We start from the raw sequence: 21,532 nt of genomic DNA on the forward strand, positions 1-21,532 counted from the left end.
ACTGGTTGGTTATGGGCACTCAAAATTGGTAACTGTCAATTAAACAACTAGAGAGATTTTAATTTAAGGCCAAAAAAATTGTTTGGTTGCCCTTCCAAGACAAACATTTGGAGGGTCGGTTGGTCGATCCTTTTTTTTTTTTCATGGGCTCTTCCTTGTTTTTTCCTCCATTTTGAAAAGGCTAGTATTGACAAATGCTTGATCATTTTCCGGTAAAAAAAAAAGTTTGTTTTTGGACTGGATTTAAATGGATATTCTTCTTGTTTTTAATCAAATATGCCTTTAATAAATAAAATGAGTGAATAACAAATATAAAATGTCCTTCATACTGTCCAAATTTAAGGTTTCTTTTAAAAAAGTGATTGAAAAAGAAAATCCTGACCCAAGATTTTTAAATTTTTGGGTCGGTCTTTGAGGGCAACCAAACACATTTTTTGGGGGCCTGAGAATTACATTTTTCTTCCATACTTTGAATGTGACTTTGATGTGGAAATTGAATTAAATGAGGCACATAGTGGTAGGTAATGGGCACTCAAAACATAAATGTAATGTAGAGAGAAGTAAATGATATTTACCTATTGTAATCATTCCTTATGTTAGCGTAAAGTTAATAAGATTCTATATGTGTGTGAATGGTTGTCAGCAGCAGAAATTGTGATTAAGATTGACATTTTTTTAAATACTAAGAATTTAAGGGACCCCCCATAAAAACAACCCCAATATTCAGTGTACATCAATACACCACTGATGAAAAAATTTAATAGGCTGCTGTAAGATGCTGACATTTGGATTTGACTGTTCTTTAGATATGAATTATTTGTATTATTTATTTTATGTTACAGAAAATGATAAACAACAGACATTGAACACCTTTGTGGACATCAAAAGTCAGTATTTTCTTACAAATTTCTCAATAATCATTTTGTAAACTTGCCACGTAGACAATGTGTTGGCAATAATTTTATAATAGCATGTATATTAATCTAATAATCAATTTAAAATTAATGTAAAATTATTGCTGAGAAGCTAACTTTGCTAATCAATAATGTGGGAGTAGGCAACACACATGACATGAAAGACCTACTGAAGTACCTCTTCATGTGATAATTACAAAAGAGTGATGAATGGGTGATAGTTTTAGACTACACAAAATGTCAATAATTCAGGTTTCGTAAGGCATTTGTTAGTAAAAGTTGATCACCTTGAGGTATCTTTACTAATTTGGACCTGCTGAAAAAAAGGCGGTGAGCAAGCGTTATTTTGACCCTCAAAATGACCCCAGAAATGATCCCATAGGGTTATACAAGGGTAAAAAATTGAAACATGCTCCGATTTTACTCATTAGCGTATCAAATTATCCGTCTGGTCTTAAGGGATCTAAAATGAGCGTTTATTATGTTTCGACAGTATTTTTTGTGGGACATGAGAGCACCTCAGACCTATCGATTGCATTCTGAATACTGAAGCATGTCTTTTTTGATATCAAATAATTTTCATTTTTTGAAAATCACAATATAATACAAATTTTATGACAAATTATAAAAATTTGATATTTTTCAAATTTTTGATATATAACAGTCCTCAAGTAAATTATATAAGTCTAATGATATATTCTCAAAGTGTATGTAGCAGGGAGGAAAAGCCGACGGTCAATTGAAAATTTTGACCTTTCATATTGAAGATATGGATTTTTTCCCAAAAGACCTATTTTTTTTTGGTGTTTTGGGAAAAAATCCATATCTTCAATACGAAAGGTCAAAATTTTCAATTGATCGTCGGCTTTTCATCCCAGCTACATACACAATCATCAGATTTATAAAGTTTACTTCAAGTACTGTTAAATATCAAAAATATCAATTTTAATGATTTGCCATAAAATGTGTATTAAATTGCAATTTCAAAAATCAAAATTATTTGATATCAGAATGACTTTCTTCGTATTCAGAATGTAATTCGATATGTCTGACGTGCTCTAATGTCCCTAAAATAAATACTGTCCAAACGTTCATACCCCACCCCTTAAGGATCGCAAATAATATAATTTTTTTTGTGTGTGTACGTCCTGTGGTTGCAGAGTAATGTGCCAAAAAGTGTCGAAGGTCAATTTTCAAGTTGTACAGGGGTCAAAAATTTAAGTTGCTCCGATTTTCATGAAACTTGTACCAAATTGTTTGTCTAGCTTCAGGCAGTGAGGAAAAGATAGGTTTCCACTATCTGCGATGTATAGTTAATGAGGTATAACCGATAAACCGATTTTACAGGACTATTGCCATTAGAACTTATATACTACAAGTTATAGACCTTAACTTTTTTGCCTCGTAACATAATAACTATACATTTCAGATAGTAAAACCTATCCTTTTCTCAGTGACGATGAACTGTGTGCATAAGATTATTCGTCTTCACATATAAACTGTGTGCATATTGCTATTCGTCTTACGTCTTGTTCGTTCGTCCTGGCTGTGTGAAGCTACGGCAATATTCATGATAATTGGCCAGCTAACACACACATTGTAGGCGCTGGAATGAAATGGCAATTTTCTTCATTTTACCTAATTTGTTTGGCTAAAAATTAAAAGGGACAATGTGATCAGTGAAAACTAACATTTAAATAGGAATCTCTATTCTTTATGAAAATCCGGGTGAAAATCACACATTATGGCTTAAGTGTTTAAAAAAAATCAGCTTGCTTCTAAAGTATGAAATACAGTATCACCAAGTAAATAAGATAATAATAGTTTTATTTTGGAGGCAGATACTTTTGAATTTTACAGAATGAAGTAAAAGGAAAGAAGATCTGCCATGTAATGGGCTATTCTAGTTGAAACCCATACACCCCCATGAAAGACAAGACCTTATACTTCCACACAGGGAGTGTGAATTTCAAAGGGGTGTATGGATTTCAAGTGGAATAGCCCAATTAGTATGTAGTAGAAATGATCATTATGCAATAAATCATGCCGTCCATATTTTATGAATTTCTATATTTTGTTAAATGCAACTTGTACATATGTATTAGCTATTCTTGTTTAATACTGTAAATGTTGTACAGAAATTAAACTTGATGTTAATAAAGTGACCCAGTAGATTACTGGTGAAAAATAATTTTGTATGGTGCTGACTTTCCTGTTTTGCACGAAGTTGATATCCTGTGATATAAGAAACATGTGCCAAACTAATCAGTTCAAAATAAAACTTTAAAAATACAGGAAAAACTGTCAAACCTTTTCGCCTACAAAAATAACAACAATTGACATTGATAGCAAGTAATATTTCTTCCAAAACATTGTAGTCCTTAGATTATGAACACTTGAGTCAACCTTCAAAAGTAAGAAGATAAAATACTTACACCAAATGTATGCAAGACTTCTTCTCAATTCACCATAGAAGTAGTGATGTCACAGGATTAATTACCATAGCGATAGTGAAAACAATTTTTCAATGTATTGCCTTGCCCTGTAAGTAGGCTGCACTCGTCATCACCTGTCATCTGTGTGTACAATACCGCTCTTTCAAAGACACAGGTGCGAGTGAACCGTACAGGACTTTGCAATGTGAAATTTCCATAGAATTACGATCAGGTCTGTATGCCTATTTGATAATCAATGGTGCGATGCCATGTTACAGCATACGTCTAGTGAAGGGCAATACATTTAAAACTTGTTTTTAATTGTTGCTATAGTCATTAATCCTGTTGCATCACTACTAGCGAATTGAGACCAGTCTTTCCTTTTAAAGGGACTTTTTATACACTGTCTGCATTGTTGAATTACAAGAGCTACTGAATGCTTCTTGAAGATACACATGAGCAATTTGACTAAAATCTTTTCAGTTTATGACAATATTGCAAAAGCTTTCACACAATCATTGACTAATTCTTTTCAATTTGTCACAACCTTGCAAAAAAGCTTTTAAAGCAATTGTTTTTAGTCAAAAGCCACTGTAATAGTTTCTTAACACAAATGAATGTTCAAGTGCTTTAATATTACCTTGAGATCAACTTAAATGATAATGAAAGCTATAATCTTTAATAGTATACCTGGGTATTCAAAGCGCTATACAAATAAAATACAAAAGAAAAACATGAAAAAATAACCAAGTGCTCATAAGAATTCTGAAGCAAGTAAATCTGAGAGATTATTTGATGCACTTGACAGTGGGAACATTGTGAATCTTGAGTTCCATGACTCTTGCCACCAAAAAGGCCCTGTATCCGCACATTTAAGGTGGTACTACACCCCCTGATAAATTTTGTGACTAATTTTGCATTTTTCTCAAAAAGTAACTGCACACTGGTAACAAAGGTTATGTATATTAGGGGCAAGATGAGTAAATGGGAGCGGTTAGTAAACGGGAGCGGTTAGTATAAACGATGGAAATGGTAATCATGGCAATTGGTATCGCTTTTAACAGCTCAATTATTACGCGGTTAGTGATGTGGTAGGCCTACCATTTGTTGCCTCTACTTTGCAAACGACTTCCTTAGCATAAAATCTTTTGCGTAATTTTTGTACCAAACACCCTGTTGACTCTCTCTTTCTTTCTTTTTGTCTATTTTTTCTTTGTCTTTCCCTGTCTTTCTTTTCGTTTATCTCTCCCTTTCTCTCTCTTGCTTTCCCGTTGTTTGCTTTTTCTTTCTTTCTTTCGTTCTTTCTTTCGTTCTTTCTTTCTTTCCCTCTTTCTTTCCCTCTTTCCTTCCCCTTTTTACTTATTTTTTCTGTCTTTCCCTTTTTTTTCTTTCAGTTTCTCTCTCTCTCTTTCCTGCGTTCCATTTCTCTCTTTCTTTTTCTCGCTTGTTCGCTTTCTTTCTCTCTCTCTTCTTTCATTTTTTCTGTCTGTCAATTTTTTTCTTTGTTTTTCCCTTTCTATCTTTTCGTTTCTCTCTCCTTTCTCTTTCTTGCTTTCCCGTTGTTTTTCTTTCTTTCTTTCTTTCTTCCTCTCTTTCGTTCTTTCTTTCTTTCTTCCTCTCTTTCGTTCTTTCTTTCTTTCTTTCTTTCCCTCTTTCCTTCCCCTTTTTACTTATTTTTCTGTCTTTCCTTTTTTCTTTCAGTTTCTCTCTTTCCTGCGTTCCATTTCTCTTTCTTTTTCTTGCTTGTTCATTTTCTTTCTCTCTCTCTTCTTTCTTTTTTTCTGTGTGTCAATTTTTTTCTTTGTTTTTCCCTTTCTTTCTTTTCGTTTCTCTCTCCCTTTCTCTTTCTTGCTTTCCCATTGTTTTTCTTTGTTTCTTTCTTTCTTTCCCTCTTTCTGTCCCTCTTTCTTTCCCTCTTTCCTTCCCTCTTTCCTTCCCTCCTTCCCTCCTTCCTTCCTTTTTTCCTTCCTTTCTTTCTTTCTTTCGTTCTTTCCCTCTTTCTGTCCCTCTTTCCTTCCCTCCTTCCTTCCTTCCCTCCTTTTTTCCTTCCTTCCTTCTTCTTTCTTTACATGGGCATAAATCCCGGGGTGAGTACCAATAATAAATTCCTCAATATTTTGATAAGGGGCATGGTCTACTGAATCACCTCCATGTTGACGCATGTACATGTGGGTTTCTTTCTTTCTTTGGTTCGTTCTTTCTTATAAATTTGTTTCTGTTTCGTAGGCCTATAGCAACATTGGGTTTCAAGAAGGTTGAGTTACATGCCGGTGGGGGATACCCCCCCCCTATATTTTGATAAGGTCAATGGTCCATACAATCACCCCCAAGTTGACACCTGTATACATAATGTACATGTGGGTTTCTGGCTCATATTGTTGCGGTCTTCGTCGTGCGAATTTGTTCCACTTTTGCACCATATAATTCACCATTTTAGCTTCATTATGGCCATAAATTAATCTGTCGCCAAAAGGTGCTGGATTCACTGTAGGCCTATTTCAAGAAATTGATTTAAACGGATCCCATCCCCCATGTCAAAAGAAACCTATACGCCATCGTTAATGTTGCCAAAAGGTGCCAGATTCACTATTAATATGCCTACTTCTAAGAAATGCTTTTCATCCCTATCCCCCCAATGTCAAAAAGAAATCTACTGCGCCATTGTTGAGATATATCATACCATGCTAATCAAGCCTAGGCCTACCTCAAAATCTCCGGAAAGTCATCACAAAAGAAGTTTCCGAAAATCATCATAAACGAATGCAGTTGATTTATTATACGGTTGCGATTTATACCGTGCTGGAAGTTTTGTTACCATTAGCGCGTCGGGAAGTTGCTATGACCTGTGCGTAATCCGCGTATAGCAACGCAGCAACGAACCGTAAATAAGTGGGCCACCATTGGTTGATCTACCGACTAAATCCAAATAATTATTTGTATTTATTCATTTATCTAGCTTTCTATGCATTTACCATTCATCTGGAAATGCTAGAACTTATTTATTTATCTATCTATTAATTTATTTTTCATCTATAAATATCTCTGAGATGATACCGATGAATCGATCCCAAGAAGTATCGGCAAGTTTCTCTTCAAAGTATCGATCAGTATCGATTATCGGCAAGTTCCTCTTTAATAGTATAGATTAAGAAATGAGGTACATTCTAGCGGTACCTGTTGTCTTATCATAAATAACATACCACTTGTCTTGAGTCACTGAAATTCCAGTGTTGTAACTGGATTCCTTACCCCTCTAATATACGTAACTTTTTTTACCAGTGTGTTATTATTTTTTGAGAAAAATGCAAAAATAGTCACAATATATCAAGGGGTTTAGTACCACCTTAAGTGTCTTTGGAACCTGAAAGTTGATATCATGGCAAGAATGGTTACAGAGCCTAGGTGAGGCCTATTCACCCCCAGACAGTCGTTTCTGTACTGGGGACAGAGTCCATTGCGAATGTTATTGACGATAATAAATTTTTCATGGGGGGGGGGTTAAAAAGACCAACTGAATGTTAATACTAGTCACAGATAAAGCTCTACACTACATGTTTTCTGTAAGCATACTAACGATCACTGATGTGGGGATCATGAAATAACATGTTCTGCTGCTGATTTATACAATTCAATATACAATGCATGCTCTCTTGAAATTGTTTAAAGGGAAGGAGGGGTCAAATTTAGACATTGTTGTATTATCTGCATCTTTAAAAGTAATGATAAAGCCAGCCCTTGCAAAAATATAGGAATAACATAGGAACATTTTGGACGCAAATATAGGACAAATAAAGGACAGCGGAAGTCAAATACAGTGGGTATCAGAGACCAGTAACTATTGTTAAGGAGGGAATGTCCCAAAGATACTTTTAATTTTTGCATGGTGTGTGCATCATTTTGGACTGGTATGATGTTTATAAATAATATACTGGGCAAAAAATAGTAAGATCTACCTGCTGACCTGCTGAAAATTTATGACAACTATGACAAATCCCCTAGTGCAAGGGGAAAAAACTTGTTTATTTGTTAAATATGGGGCAAATACAGGAATTACGGGACATTTTGTATAATATAGGAAAATACATGAAGAGTTCAAAAATGTAGGAAAAGTAGGAAATATCTGCTTGAATCCCTGAAGTACATAAAAAGATGCATTTTCAGAAAAGAAATGATGCAAGAAATCCAACTAGCAAAGCAGATTTGACAAAATGAGGTTTTTGCGAAAAGCACCAAATTTTATTTTCCATGCCAATTTTTTTTCACCCACCATAACAATTTAGCTTAACTTTTCAAATTGATGAAAACTGTATATTTATTTTCTAAAGATACAAAACTAGTACATGTACTATTTTCTCACATTTTTGAATTAGGACCTTACACAATTTTTACACCTTAAAATATCCAAATTCTGGTCCTTTTTACCCATATTTTTAGAAATTCTAAATTCAAAGTTAATGTTTTTTTTTGTGACCATCATAATAAAGATAAAAAAAATACTTAATTCGATTGTGTACTGAATAAAAAATGAGTGTAAAAAATGTGTGTTTTCAAACTTTCAACCAACCATCTGCTACCTTGGTATTGCATATATTTTCCATGAAAACCAGACAAATTAAAATCAGTATTGAATTTTTGTGCCAAGTTGTCATATTTTCCTAACATTCATATCAGTCAGTTTGTCATAAAAGAGAATCTACTGGAATCTACTCCCATTTCCAGAAAAATACAGCACAAATTTTTTGGAATTAAAAAAATGTCTTGTTTTGCCAAGTGAAACATAGCTAAATCCTAATCATTGGTCTATTGCCATTTGGTCTAATACCATTTCGTCTAATTCCTGTTTAGTCTATATTCAATTGGTCTATTACCAGAAAGGCCAAGTGTCACTTAGTCTAATAATCATATAGTCTAATGTCCATTTAGTCTAATATTGTTTGGTCTAATAACCGGTATGTCTACTAACCATATAGTCTAATAACCATTTGGTCTAATATTTCTTTAATAACCATTTGGTCTAATACTCGTATGGTCTAATAACCAGTTAGTCTAATACCATTTCGTCTATTTATTAATAAACTAAATGCTTGCATGACTAAATGGTGTGTAGACCAAATGGGTATTAGACCAAATAGCTATTAGACCTATTGGTTATAGACCAAATGAATATTAGACTAAATGGTTGTTAGACTAAATGGTTTTAGACTTATTGGTTATTAGACTAAATGGTTATCGGACCAAATGGTTAAAGGACCAAATGGTTAAAGGACCAAATGATTATTGGACGTAGTGGATATAGACCTAATGGGTTTAGACGAAATGTATAGACCAAATGGATATTAGACAAAATGGTATTAGACCAAATGGCAAATCCCCTAATCATTTAGTAAGTTCTAACTGACAATAAAAGTCAAATTTTAATCTTTTTGCAATCTGAGGAGAAATGTGCCAAAAACATGCAATTTTACACGTTTTCTAAGACTTAGCACAAAATCTAGAGTATAGGCTAAGAGTTGGCTCATAATTGTAACATTTTGTGTTATTTTTGATAATTGGTTATGAAAAATGTTAGAAAATGTGTTTTCCAAAAATTAGAATGCATAACTTCAAATTTGTCTTTGTACAAGTCTTTGAACTTGATTGTCACAGCATACGAAAAATATAAACACATGTATTAGGATTTAGCTATGTATCATTTGGCAAAACAGGATATTTTTTAATTCAAAAAAATTAGTGCTGCATATTTCTGGAATAGGGAGTGATTGCTTCATTGGGTGAACAAAATTGGGCCATTCCACTTTAAATCCATATACCCCCTATAGAAGACATGACCTTAATCTCCCACACAGGGAAACTGACTTTCAAAATGTGTAGGAGATTAAGGTCACATCTTTCATAGGGGATGTATGGAAACTGGAATAGCCCAAATGATTTTTAACTCAATTAAAGCAGAGAGGTTTCAATTTGTATTTTGAAAGACTGTAAGAAGATGCACTTCAGATATTACATGCAAAAATTATGTCAATTTCAAAGATGTATGTTAAAATATATGCTTCCATTCTCACCAATTGTTCATTCACACGGTTTTGAATTAAAGGTTTTGAATTAAAGTAATATTATTACGGAAGATGACCTCATTTTTTTCTTCAAAATTCTGATGTTTCCACAATTGTAACATACTTTAATGAACTTATATATTACTCAGCAAAAATCCAAGCCCTTAGGTGCTGTATTTGATCAGATTTTATTCAACCAATCAGATTTGCAAATACACACATTTATGGTCCAGGCAATGGAATGAAATAGCAATTTTCTTCCAGTTTACATTGTTTGTTTGCCTCAAAACTACAATTGATAAAAGTTGAATTTCCACAAAAACAGGGCTTGTTTTTTGTTTTCTTTTAATGTGTCAAAATATGTCAAAACTTATTTTGGCATACCTGGTATATTGATCATTACCAAGAAGCACCCGCCAACTAAGTGGCAATCAGAGCTCTCATTGACAAAAAAAGTCCACTTTTAGAGTAAAAATATTGAAATGTAACTAAGCAGATCCAAATTACAAAAATAATAAATAACAAATGCTTTGTATGCTGTAAATACTTGAATGAAGGTCGATTGTTTATGCCTAACAAATCACGCCAATGTTGTGAGTCTTCGCTTTACGCAACATGTCTTTGCGTTATGCAAAAGACCGTTTCGTCTCGCTAATGAAATGTTGCATCTTAGTGTGTGCTTAGCTCAACGACCGTGTTTACAATCTTCTACATGTTGATTTGATTTCCTACTTTTTCTAATGACTTGTCAACATGCATTATTGATTTTATTTTGCTCAATTTCACATTGGGTCCGACTCCACACAGATCCACATCAATGTGGACTTCTGAGCTTATGGATGTGGACTTCTTAGATGTGGATGGATGTGGACTTCCCCTGTGCCTGCAGATGACATTACGACACCAGTGCCCTACAATTTACAAAGCCTATGCACATAATTCAAGCGATTACAGCCAGAAGGTCCTATCTGCAATAGCTGCCCTATAGACCTTTGACAATTTCTGCATTCTATAGTGTACGCATTGATTAATATGGCACCTGGCAGATATTGCCTTCTCGCCCTAAACCCTTGATTGATTGTGTAAATGCACCTCTTGGGTACCACTTAGGTAATAATGAAATACAGTCAAACAATGAATAATGAAAGAGTCGCCTCACCCCTTACTCATCACTCAACAATATGTGATGGGAAACTTAATATCAACTTTCTTTAGCCTGATATGGACGTACAAATTGATTATCATGATTAATCCCAACTGCCTCGCTGCTTTTTGCCGAAGTGAAAGAAAAGAAGGTTGACAGGAAGGAAGGAAGAAGACAAAGAGAAAAGTTGTTTTCCCAACCCACGAAGTGACCCACTGACCCCTTGTGTGCCAACCATTAGACGGACATAGCAAGCCACGCCTGTGACCGTGGCCCAGCCAACGATTTTGTGCCTATATGTAGCTTGGCAGGATTACGCAATCAGATCACATGGGATGCATGGTCTTGCATTCGCTTTGTGCTGTATGTTTTTGTATGGTCTAGTAGTGTTAGGGCACAGATGTGTTCCAATATCTGTGGTTAAGGTTAATGCAGATCTCAGCTCCAGTGTGAAGTCGCCCATTAATTCATAGTCTTTTTGCGCAAACAAATGTCAGTCTTGATTTGTTTTGCCATATTCATTTGTTTGTTTGTGTTTAATGGCCATAAATAGGTTGCACAATGTTTTGCTTATAAAATGAAATCTTTTATATTAATAGCCATATTTTTAGACTGCTTGATTCCAGGTCATTTTGTATTTTTCCAACATAAATGTTCAAAACTGTTTAATATGTACAACATCTAAAATTTAGGTTAAAGACAAAAAACATTATTGGTCTTTTATACTAAAACATGTCTGTTTTCTCACCTAATTGATTTTCCCCTTTTATAAGTTTTTATACCATTCTAATTTCTTTTCATTCTTTGCTTGTCATTTTTTGCGGCCTTTTTCATTTGCAATGCTAGCGATAAGTGCTGTTTGCCTACACTTCTTATTTTTACCTAGTAAAAGGGATGGCTTATGCTTCCGAAATTATAAGGTTGTTTTGTTTTTTAACCTTAATTTTGGACGTTGTTGTGTGTAAAACAGCTTTTTATCCCACTTTTTTTACATTTAAAGGGTCTGTGGTTGTAGTGTACACTTATTTTTTCTTTGGGCACAGTCTGCCCCTTGCCACTCCTGCTAACAGTACAACTAATTACTTCACTTGTTTCTAAATATTTGCGAGTTTGAGTTTTGTTATAGAGATATACATCAAAGAACATATCCACACGTTTATATTTACGCAGTAACTGTGTTGAGCATGAAAAGCATAAAATGTTCTGCAAAAATGTTCAGAACACCTCTGCTTTTCCTGCCTATTGAAGTTTTGCAGGAAATACTTGGATATGGGCATAATTGCATGCAACCACTTAGCATCCTCCATTCTTAAAACATTTACTTCACATCACAATTAGGACCACAGACATACTCCCTAAGAATTGGTTACTCATGTTACTTCTGTTTTTTCTCTCCATATTTTCTCCAATCAATATTCACACTTTATGCACATCTTTCTCACTGCAATATGCTGTAACATGACAATTATTGGTTACTGGCATCTCAGTTCATATGGAATGGCATATTTCTAGATAAATTGAATTATTGGACAAAGAAAGAGAATTGACACACTAACTGTGTGGGTTAATTGGGAAACCATATCAGTTTTTCAATTAAATTAAAATGTTTATAAATTAAATTTGGACAAATTATGTAAACTTGTAGGTTTTCCACAACATTGTGTTATTGTTACATAAAAACAATGGTCATCATCAATGTCACCTTCTACCATCACATAGGAGATGCTCATACACAACTGATTAACACGGGTGGTTTTAAGACCGTATATAGTTCCAATGTTTTGCCTGTGTTTCAACATTGTGCCAGATACAGGGGCAATTTTTTGTTGCTGTGGAAACACGCTCCAGCAAAAATGTGGTGCTGCAACAAAACAACGAGATGGAGAGTAGAGCCAAAAAAAGCTAATCACTTGACCATACCAAAATGAGGCCAAAAGTCACACGGAGGAAATGGGAGATCTCTCAAAATATTTATTGATTCAAGTAGTTTTACATTTGACTAACCAGTAGGATCACTACAAATCTTGCTCAATTTTGATTGATCAGTATAAATATATCTGGCTAAATTTGGATAAATCAAAAGAAATTGGGCTAAATTTGACAAAATTGAGTCAAATTTAAGTCTGCTAATAGTGGAAAATGTCTTTAGATTGGTTTTGTCAAATTAAGCTTTTAATAGTCTACGGTTAGCAAACCTGTTGAACCTGTTTCAATAAATATGGCATGTAGATCTGATTGAAGAGGTTTGTCTTGAAATATAATGGTCTATTCCAATTGAAATCCACACATCCCCTATGGAAGACATGACCTTAATCTCACACACAGGGAGTGTGAATTTCAAATAGAGTCACCCATTCAGGTTTCCCCATTTGAAATTCACACTCCCTGTGTGGAAAATTAAGGTCGTGTCTTCCATAGGGGGTGTATGGATTTCAACTGGAATTGCCCAACCCAATGTGAAAGGAAATAAATGAGGGCACAGTTTGATTTGGACTTTTAATGAATTTGTATGAATTTTATTCATAATAGGATACATACCCAGAGAGTTCTGTAGACACTTGGGTCCAATATTATATATAATTTTTACAATCACTTTGTTAATTTAATTTTAATTGTACACTATACATTATAATGCTTGTAAATGATGAAAACAAAACTGATATTACCAACTTAACCAGTTTACTGAAACTAATACTGTGTAATCTGGTGCTACATGTAGCTATTGAAAATAATATTCACATTTAAGGCCAGAGTAATGGAAGACACATTCGTTCACGCCCGAATTTGAGATTTCTTGATATTTATCAACACTAAGATGTATTCTTTCACTTGAAACTGATAAAATACAACTTGCTAATATTTACTCGTATTTTTGCTTGATTTGTTTCACTCTTTTCAACTCTAAAAGTCACATGGCTCAAGACAGCTTAGTAAATTGGCGGAAATAATGAGTCAGAAATGCTTGTGAATCTGCGAAATATTTTGATTACGCTGCATAATTAAACTTAGCGTGACGCCAAGCGCAACTCTGCCAGTATGTCCAACACAGTCTAGGCGCATTCGGTTTGTTGTTCACGCCAGCAAATGTGGTGTAAACAAAACAAAAATTTGCAGTCAAATGCCACATAGCTTTTTTAATTATTTTGAATTTTGGCGCACTGAAAGCAGACATTATAGATTTATTGGTGCAAAAAGATGCATATTTAGACCATGCACCAGATACAGCTTTTACAAGCGTGAAAGTCTTACCGTTTTAAAATATAAGGACGTTTTGTGCATAATTTTGACATTTTTTTACTAAAACATCGATTTCTCAGAGTTCACTTTTGACAATATTGCACGATTTTTGTGACACGATAAATCGAAAATATGCAAGCAAAAGGTAAACTTTTTGCACTATCGCTTATAGCACATCAAAGTCTAGGGAAGGTTTACTCATTTATTCAAAATATTTGTTATGAACAAAAATATACACCATTATTTGCAATTTTTAGCTTAATAGAGTGACAAAATTACTTTTTTCACATGTTTTTTTCAATATTTCAAAAAAGAGACGAATTTCAAAAAATAAAAAACCTTCCCTAAGTTCATGTCTCTTCTTAATGAAAAGCTAACTGAACTTTTTTTTACTCCGAACGGATTTTTTTCTAAGTTGTCACAAGAAAATTGGGGTAAAAAAGTGAATTTTTGTGATTTTGTCAAAAACTCGAGATTTTTGAACAAATCTGACGTCACCATGGGATTCCTTGACTCATTTCCTTTCCAAAAATGTATAGTTTTATATACTTTTGACATACAATTCAGAAATAATGATGCTCGAAAAGGTCCATGTTCTCTCCCATTACACTGGCCTTAAATGGGGCTTTGCGATCCACAGCTTCATCCTCCCACTCCAAAAAAGTTGAGATTTTAATACCATCAGAAACCTAGAACTAAATAATGTTTGCACGCATAACATTTTTTACAAATTCAGTTGTTTGATAAAGACATCATCCAATTTCTATTTTCTGTCTAGTTGCAAAGAAGCTTTTTTTTGTTGAGATTTTTGAGACCTGTTCCCACAAAATAAGAGTAAAGTTTGCCAATTTTTATCTTGAATAATTTCATGATTCATATTCTCTGGAACATAAGCTATAAAATGATATATGACTTGTCCAGGTTGCTCTCTCATCTGGTCTTCAGAAGTCGATATTTCAATATGTCTCATTTATTGAACAATAATCTAAAAAAGAAGATGCTAGAATCATGCAATGCCCCTTTTTGGAAACGCTACCAGACAGCTGTTGTTTATTTTTGTCAATTTCATCTGCAGAGAAGCACTTGGTGATGTCAATTTCTTTTTTAGTTACATAGGCTAAAGTTAGGTTCTCACTGTGGTACTCGTTTGTCTGTCTGTAAGTAGGTGTGGGGGAGTGTGAGGTTCGTGTGTGGGATGATCATAAACATATGTCCACACACCCCTGTGTGTGTTTGCCGCCAACCGAGGACAGTGTGTATTGCTATCTAACCACGGACGTGTGTATCATGTTTTCATCGCCCAACCGTGGACTAAAATGGCGATTTTTTGTGTGTGTATGATACAAAATGGAATTTTATCCATTAACTGCTGACGGTAGTTTTTACACGTATTGGCCGCTTTGTTGAGCAAATATCACCATAATGCATTTAGCATGCATTTGAAGTCTTTTGCAGCAGTTGAAACTGAGGACTGTCCTCGGTTGGAGGTAAGTCCGCAGTTTAGGGTGAAAAATCTTGTGTGTGTCCTCGTTTGCCGGCAAACACGTACGCATATGCATACCTGCAATTTCATACACCTTTGAATACATAAATATATAATTCATATACATTGATTAATTTACAATATTATTTCACATAAATATTTCTTATACAAGCTATAATTGCTGAACTAACACAAACTATTTGTTATAATAGTTAAATTTCAGCTAACAGCTGACAGTTGAGGGAACAAACCCAAGAACGATTAAGTCATATGAACATAACTAGTTTTGTTAGGGAGGAAGGGGGGTATCTTGTTGTTATTTTGACCTACTTCTAGTTTTGTTACAGGCAGGCAAAGGGGATGAATTATGACAAAAAACTAGTAGTCACATCCATATGGCTACTTATGGTTTCATCATTCTTTCGGTTTGTTCCCTTCAAAGTAATGAAAATTCAACTGGTAACTTTAGGCACCTGTTCACAGGAAAAGTGACAATTCAAAATCATGCATGCAATGTATCTGCATGGGCTGAGACTGAGAGATTTTCCTTTAACAATACATCAATTTTGTGAAATGCATTTTGATCCAATTTGCTGCATGTTGGTGGGATTTATCTATTTCAATTTAATTTTCCTGTCTACAGGTGATTGAATTAAGCTAAAATAAGTAAGTGGCAACGCTGCAACTTAGGCACAGCTTTGTTCTGCTTGCTACTTTTGCTAGTGTTAGGCTGTGGCTATAAATTTGATGTATTTCCTTTCCGTTCATGCATTAGCCTAATTCAAAACAAATTTGAGCCTCTGATTTGAAGTTCTGAATTGCAATAACAATGGGTTTTGTGACCATTCATTGATCCATCAGTAAATTTTATCATCCAAGCTCTTCAATCCAATTAGGTGATGTTTTAAATTTGGATAAAACCACCCAAATAGCCAGAATAGGGCGCTTTTTAAAATTTTCTTGCGAGTCATTCGCAGTGGCCTGGCAAGCAAATTCCCTGCACCTTGGTACTGAAAGTCTGGCAACACTGGCATAAACCCCCCAAATGTTACATTTCCATCAAACTACACGCTCTTGAAAAAAGAAAGTGACTTCTAATAGATATCAAGACAATTCCATATTATAAACATATCATCGTCTGTGTCACACACTGTCGTATCTCAAAATGCTGCCTTGTGTAATTTTTTATTATCGTCATCTAATTGTGTGTAGATACACCGTAAATTTACTTTATATATTAATTTTGAGGTATTACTGTATTATCACAAGAAAAAGCATGTTGAAATATAAAAAAAAACCACACAATATAATTCAACAATGACAGCAAATATCACACAAAAAGTCTTTTGAAATACAACAGTTACATCATAGTATGTGATGCAGACAATAAATTATGTACTGCGGTGAGACATTCTGGTTAGAACTAAGGACATGTGACATCAATAGGTTTTTCTTGAGGGTATGACCTTGAAGGAAACTGTACTATTGACGTCACCAACGGACCATAATTTGAATCCAGAGAAGTCATTTCTGAATAGGGAGTTGCAGGGTTGCCAAAATCAGCCTAAATTGCCAGTTAAATCATCAAAAATCACCAAATTTTCACTTAACCAATGTTTTTTATCGGATATAGAACTATCGAAAGTCGCAAGTGACAATTTCAAAAAGATGCCTTTTTTTTTCCTCACGCATTGGTTTCTATATGAGGACAGAAAATGTTCAAAAGTCAAGGGAAAATTTCAACAAATTGCGCATTTGGCAACCCTGGCATCAATTATACATATAACATAAGAAAATCAATAGTTTCACCCTGCTGACATGATGTACTTTTAACCAATCAATGAACTGGGAACTACCATAATCTGCATTTAAGGAGACCATTTCTTTTAAATAAAGTATATAGCACTCAATAAGAAAGACAAAGCTTTCTAGAGATGAATAGATTCCTTCTGCCCATTTCATTATGTTACTTGTCAAAATGTAACTTATTTTCTACAAGTTACGGCAATTTAATTGACAAAAGAAAGAACTCCAAAAATGACAAATTTTGGGAGCGGGAAAGGCTGAAACTCTAGTAGAAATTTCATTTGAATGAACACAGCTGCCAACAGCGTGGCGATTGTCTGCATACAATGTGTGATGAATGCTCCGCATGTGTGTAACATGGAAGTGAATCAAACCATGCCAATTCACTTGTGATTGGTTAGTATTTTCATTAAGTATCCAAAGTCATGAATTTGCATTGTATTTTGAAAATGGTGGGCAAAAAATGTCTATCGCATGGCTGTGAAAACTGAAAAAGCATGGAAAATAATACATAGGATATTTGATGTAGAACTTATTAATTTTAGGATAATATTATTATTTATTTATTTGGTAAATTCATGTCTACTGAATGATAAATTTGTTACCCCGTTTGTTGTGAAATATTATCACTATATAATGAGTAATAGTTTCCGTATTGCATGAACAAACAGGGAATAACTTATAATATTGCAAATGTATTTCAGAGAGGCTAAAAATTTACAACTAGACATCAGGACAAGTAATAAACTGTGTCACAACTTGTCCAATGTATCTACATTTAGCCACATTCATGTCCTGGTTGTGACCAGTATTTGGATGATGCTCAACTCGTTGTTGGTACTGCTATGTTACTTGTGGCAAGAGAATTCTCAAACAGCTATTCACTATGAACAGACGTTTAGCCAAAAATGGGGAGAGGAAGAAAGAAAAACAATCACCCATTAGGTGCAACAAAACTGTTATACTATGATCAGCTCTTAATAAGCCATTATTATTCGCTTTTTGTTACTGCGCGGGTCAATTAAGCTCCACCTTAAACTTACGCTGGCGTAAATTCACAAAAGAGCCTGTCAGTCATGCAATACGTAAACTGTAGTTATTGGAAGTGACAAGCTGTCGGTTCTACGCTATTTAGCGTATCCCGACCATGGTGACCTTTGACCATGTAGGTACTGCGCCCAGATGTTTGTACGCCATTTTATATCAATCCACGATGTTATGAGTCCTGCCTATTAGTATTACGAGCTGATCAGAGTATAAGCGAGTGATTAGTAGTACACTCTTATAGCCTTAAAATTGGTTTACTTGTCCATTTTTTTTGCCTGCAATGCTGCCAAAACACTCCTATGGATTTACCAAACCACCACTAAGTGCATACAACAATTTCGATACTGTCCATTATAGGTTCTTCCCCAATGTTACCATGCTTCAAGGTGTGAATTTGGTCCTGTGTATCACTTCTGTCATCCATGTGTCAATTCTGTCATCTTATGTGGCTGACAACAACAGGTTTACCTGCAGAGAACAAATAACAAGAAAATCCACATATATTAACAAATAGGTCAAACGAGAAACTCACAACAAATCTGCCAGGTCGAGTTTGTTATTTAATACACTGGGTGCTGTTACTGCAAAATCATCAAATGATTCTAAATAATTTTGTCTACAACCCAAGGCTACTATCGGAAACAACATGGTTTTATTAGTTCCCAATGCTTTTATCTTGAGAAACTGTGATCAAAACTCTCTGGACACAGATTTTACAAAATCTACACTGTAATTACCAACAAAATTAAGTACACATATGTGTTGAGCTACTGTTTAAATTCCTCTATATTTGTAAAAATATCTGGGGAGGGCAATTAAAAAAAAGTAGTCTTGAAAAATTCAGAGTTTACGATGGTAAATCTGCAGTCTTATACGAGCAGTACGTAGTTGTCATCGCTCATCTAACACCTGTCAATCAATTATTTTGAAGTATGAAATCTTTGCAGGTCCATTAATTGATTGCGCTATTTATGGTTTTTTGCCAAGCTGATGATGTGCTCACATTAATACTAATCAATCAGGAACAATGTCTTTATGTGTCTGATATTTCTTTATTTTCAGTACTTTTTACTGTCTTTTTATATACATGTATTCTTTTCAATCTTATATTATGTATTATTTTGTCAACGCTTCCTTGCTAGACAATGAATTGAGCTGCCCTGGATAAAGAAAGTTGAAATAATTAAATCAATAATTTTAAGATAGCTTTTGCTGTCTTATTAAGGTAAATAATAATAAAGTTCAAACTCATCAGCCATTATAATGTGGCATTAAATTAACAATAAGTGATGATAGGCATTATTCAAAGGTCATGCCATGGTATTAATTTATGAAAAATTATTTGAAAGGTATTATTAATTACAGGCTAACAGGCTACTTATTTCCAAGGAAAATAAAGCAATCCTGCATGGCATGATTATGCAATTAGCTACTTTTAATGAATTTTCTAATATCCTCTCTGATTGGCTATGTGATTCTAGGGGTGTATTGATTAAAAAAAATGCTAAATGATCTCTCCCTCAAATGATCAGATGATGGCTAGAACGTCAGTTCCCTTGGATCGTGATGTCCAAACAGCGAGCGCAGAGGTGCGTAACGCCGATAGAGACCAAACTGCCCACCACCTCAGCATATACCGATTACTTGTGGATAGTGCAAAGGCTATATGATGGATGCACAATAGTAATAAATGTCCCTATACTTTGTGTACAAAAATGGCAAATGACTCTACCAACCTTATGAAGCGACTCAATTTTTCAAACTGATGTTTTCCTGACAGACAGACAAACAAGCAAGTAAACAAACAAAAAAACACACAAGTGTTTTTAAATCTTGGCAGTTGCTTGGATTCAAGCCTACATTGAATACCTGGCACAAACTTTTCACAAAAACTGCCCGATTTTTTTGCTTTTTGATACTGATTTATGGTTGGTCAACATTTCCCGAAATGTAAAAACACTGCATCGGGACAGAAGACCTTTAGAGATATTATTTGGTAATGTGAAATCTGATGGCATGAATCCCACAGTACATCAACTATTCATGGCTAGATAAATACACCTACTTCTCATTGGCAGTGTTGCCAAAACTTTTCAGCGTCAAGGCGCGGCGCATTGACTCGCCAGGCAGCGGTAAAGGATTCTCAAGTAGCCCAATTTTTTAAGCTTCCAAAAAAGCGTCCAATACAGGATATTTGGGCGGATTTACCTGAATTTAGAACGCAAAACACCCAATTGGGCGGAAAAGTACTTGACTTTAAAACTTCTGGTACTAACTGGGAAGTTACTGACCGATCAATAAATGGTCACAAAACCCATTGTAATTTCAATTTGGAGCTTCAAAGACTCAAAACATTCATAAGTCGGCTAAATTGAAAGGACAATACATCAAATTACTGCCGCGGCCTGAGACTGGCAATAGTAGCCCAATTTTAGACAAGTAGCGGCAAGCTTTTTTGAGTAGCGGCAAGTGATCGCCAAGTAGCCCAATTGTGCGCCTAAGGCGCGGCGTTGGCATCACTGCTCATTGGATGCATTGAACAAAATCAGAAATTCAAAATAATCTTGAGTTTTGGAAAACAGGGACTTTGGAACTTCGCCATTGCCTGAAATAGGGAAAGAATTAAAGGGGTATGATCTGATATTTTCATGTTTTGCTTCTATCATTGTTTTGAGACCAAGTAGCATTAAAACAATATGATTCCAAATGTTGATTTAGTTTTGATAATGAGAAGCAAAGACGTGTATAACAATGCTCTGTAAGATAGTACATGCCCCTAGTGTGGTTACCCCAGTTCTTGTCCACACCATCTAAATGAAACATCTCTGGCATTAAACTGCACTGCGGTAATACTTAGCAAAAAGGATTAAAATGGCAGTGTTGATAATTATGACGTGCTAGTTAATTGGATGCAGCTACAAGTATCCATACAGACAAACTCTTGAAACATTGACAAACATTTGACATCAGGGGTGTCTATTCTTCCAGAAAATCTAAACTATTCTACCCTGGTGCGTCACATCCTTCCCCAGATTCTTCCCCAACTGGAATCCCACAAAAATGGACAAGAGAGGGAACATTTTTAATATGCTGGTTGCTATCTACATGTACTTTTCCTCATTTTTCTTGTTACCTCCCATCCCTGACTGAATATAGACAGTGTTCTAAAGTGGTAAGTAAAGTAAACCCCTGGTATTTTACCGGGTAATTTTGAGAAAAAATACTGTAATTTACCGTAAAATTCGGTGAAATAAAAGACACCAAAGGAAAAGATATTTTTGAGTTGTCTTAAAACATGATGCATGGTTAGAAAAGTTAAAGGTTTCCTTCAGAAAATTCTGTTTTACTTGGAATGCATATTTATGATATTAATTTATTAAACTAAATAAGATTGATCGCTGCTAGTTCTCAAA

General features: G+C 34.7%; 1 protein-coding gene across 2 annotated transcripts in view; it reads right to left on the bottom strand.

Moving 5' to 3' along the window:
• Nucleotides 1–18,290: 18,290 nt before the first annotated feature.
• LOC140154957 (conserved oligomeric Golgi complex subunit 3-like) overlaps nt 18,291–21,532 on the bottom strand; it is a 67,768-nt gene continuing 64,526 nt past the window's right edge. For both annotated transcript variants that reach the window (XM_072177619.1, XM_072177618.1), the window contains one exon: nt 18,291–18,587. In XM_072177619.1, coding sequence (XP_072033720.1) covers nt 18,561–18,587 — 27 coding nt within the window. In that variant the 3' untranslated portion in view covers nt 18,291–18,560. The remainder of the gene's footprint in view (nt 18,588–21,532) is intronic.

The sequence above is a fragment of the Amphiura filiformis genome, chromosome 6 (genome assembly GCF_039555335.1).
Source record: "Amphiura filiformis chromosome 6, Afil_fr2py, whole genome shotgun sequence".
NCBI classification, from domain to species: domain Eukaryota; kingdom Metazoa; phylum Echinodermata; class Ophiuroidea; order Amphilepidida; family Amphiuridae; genus Amphiura; species Amphiura filiformis.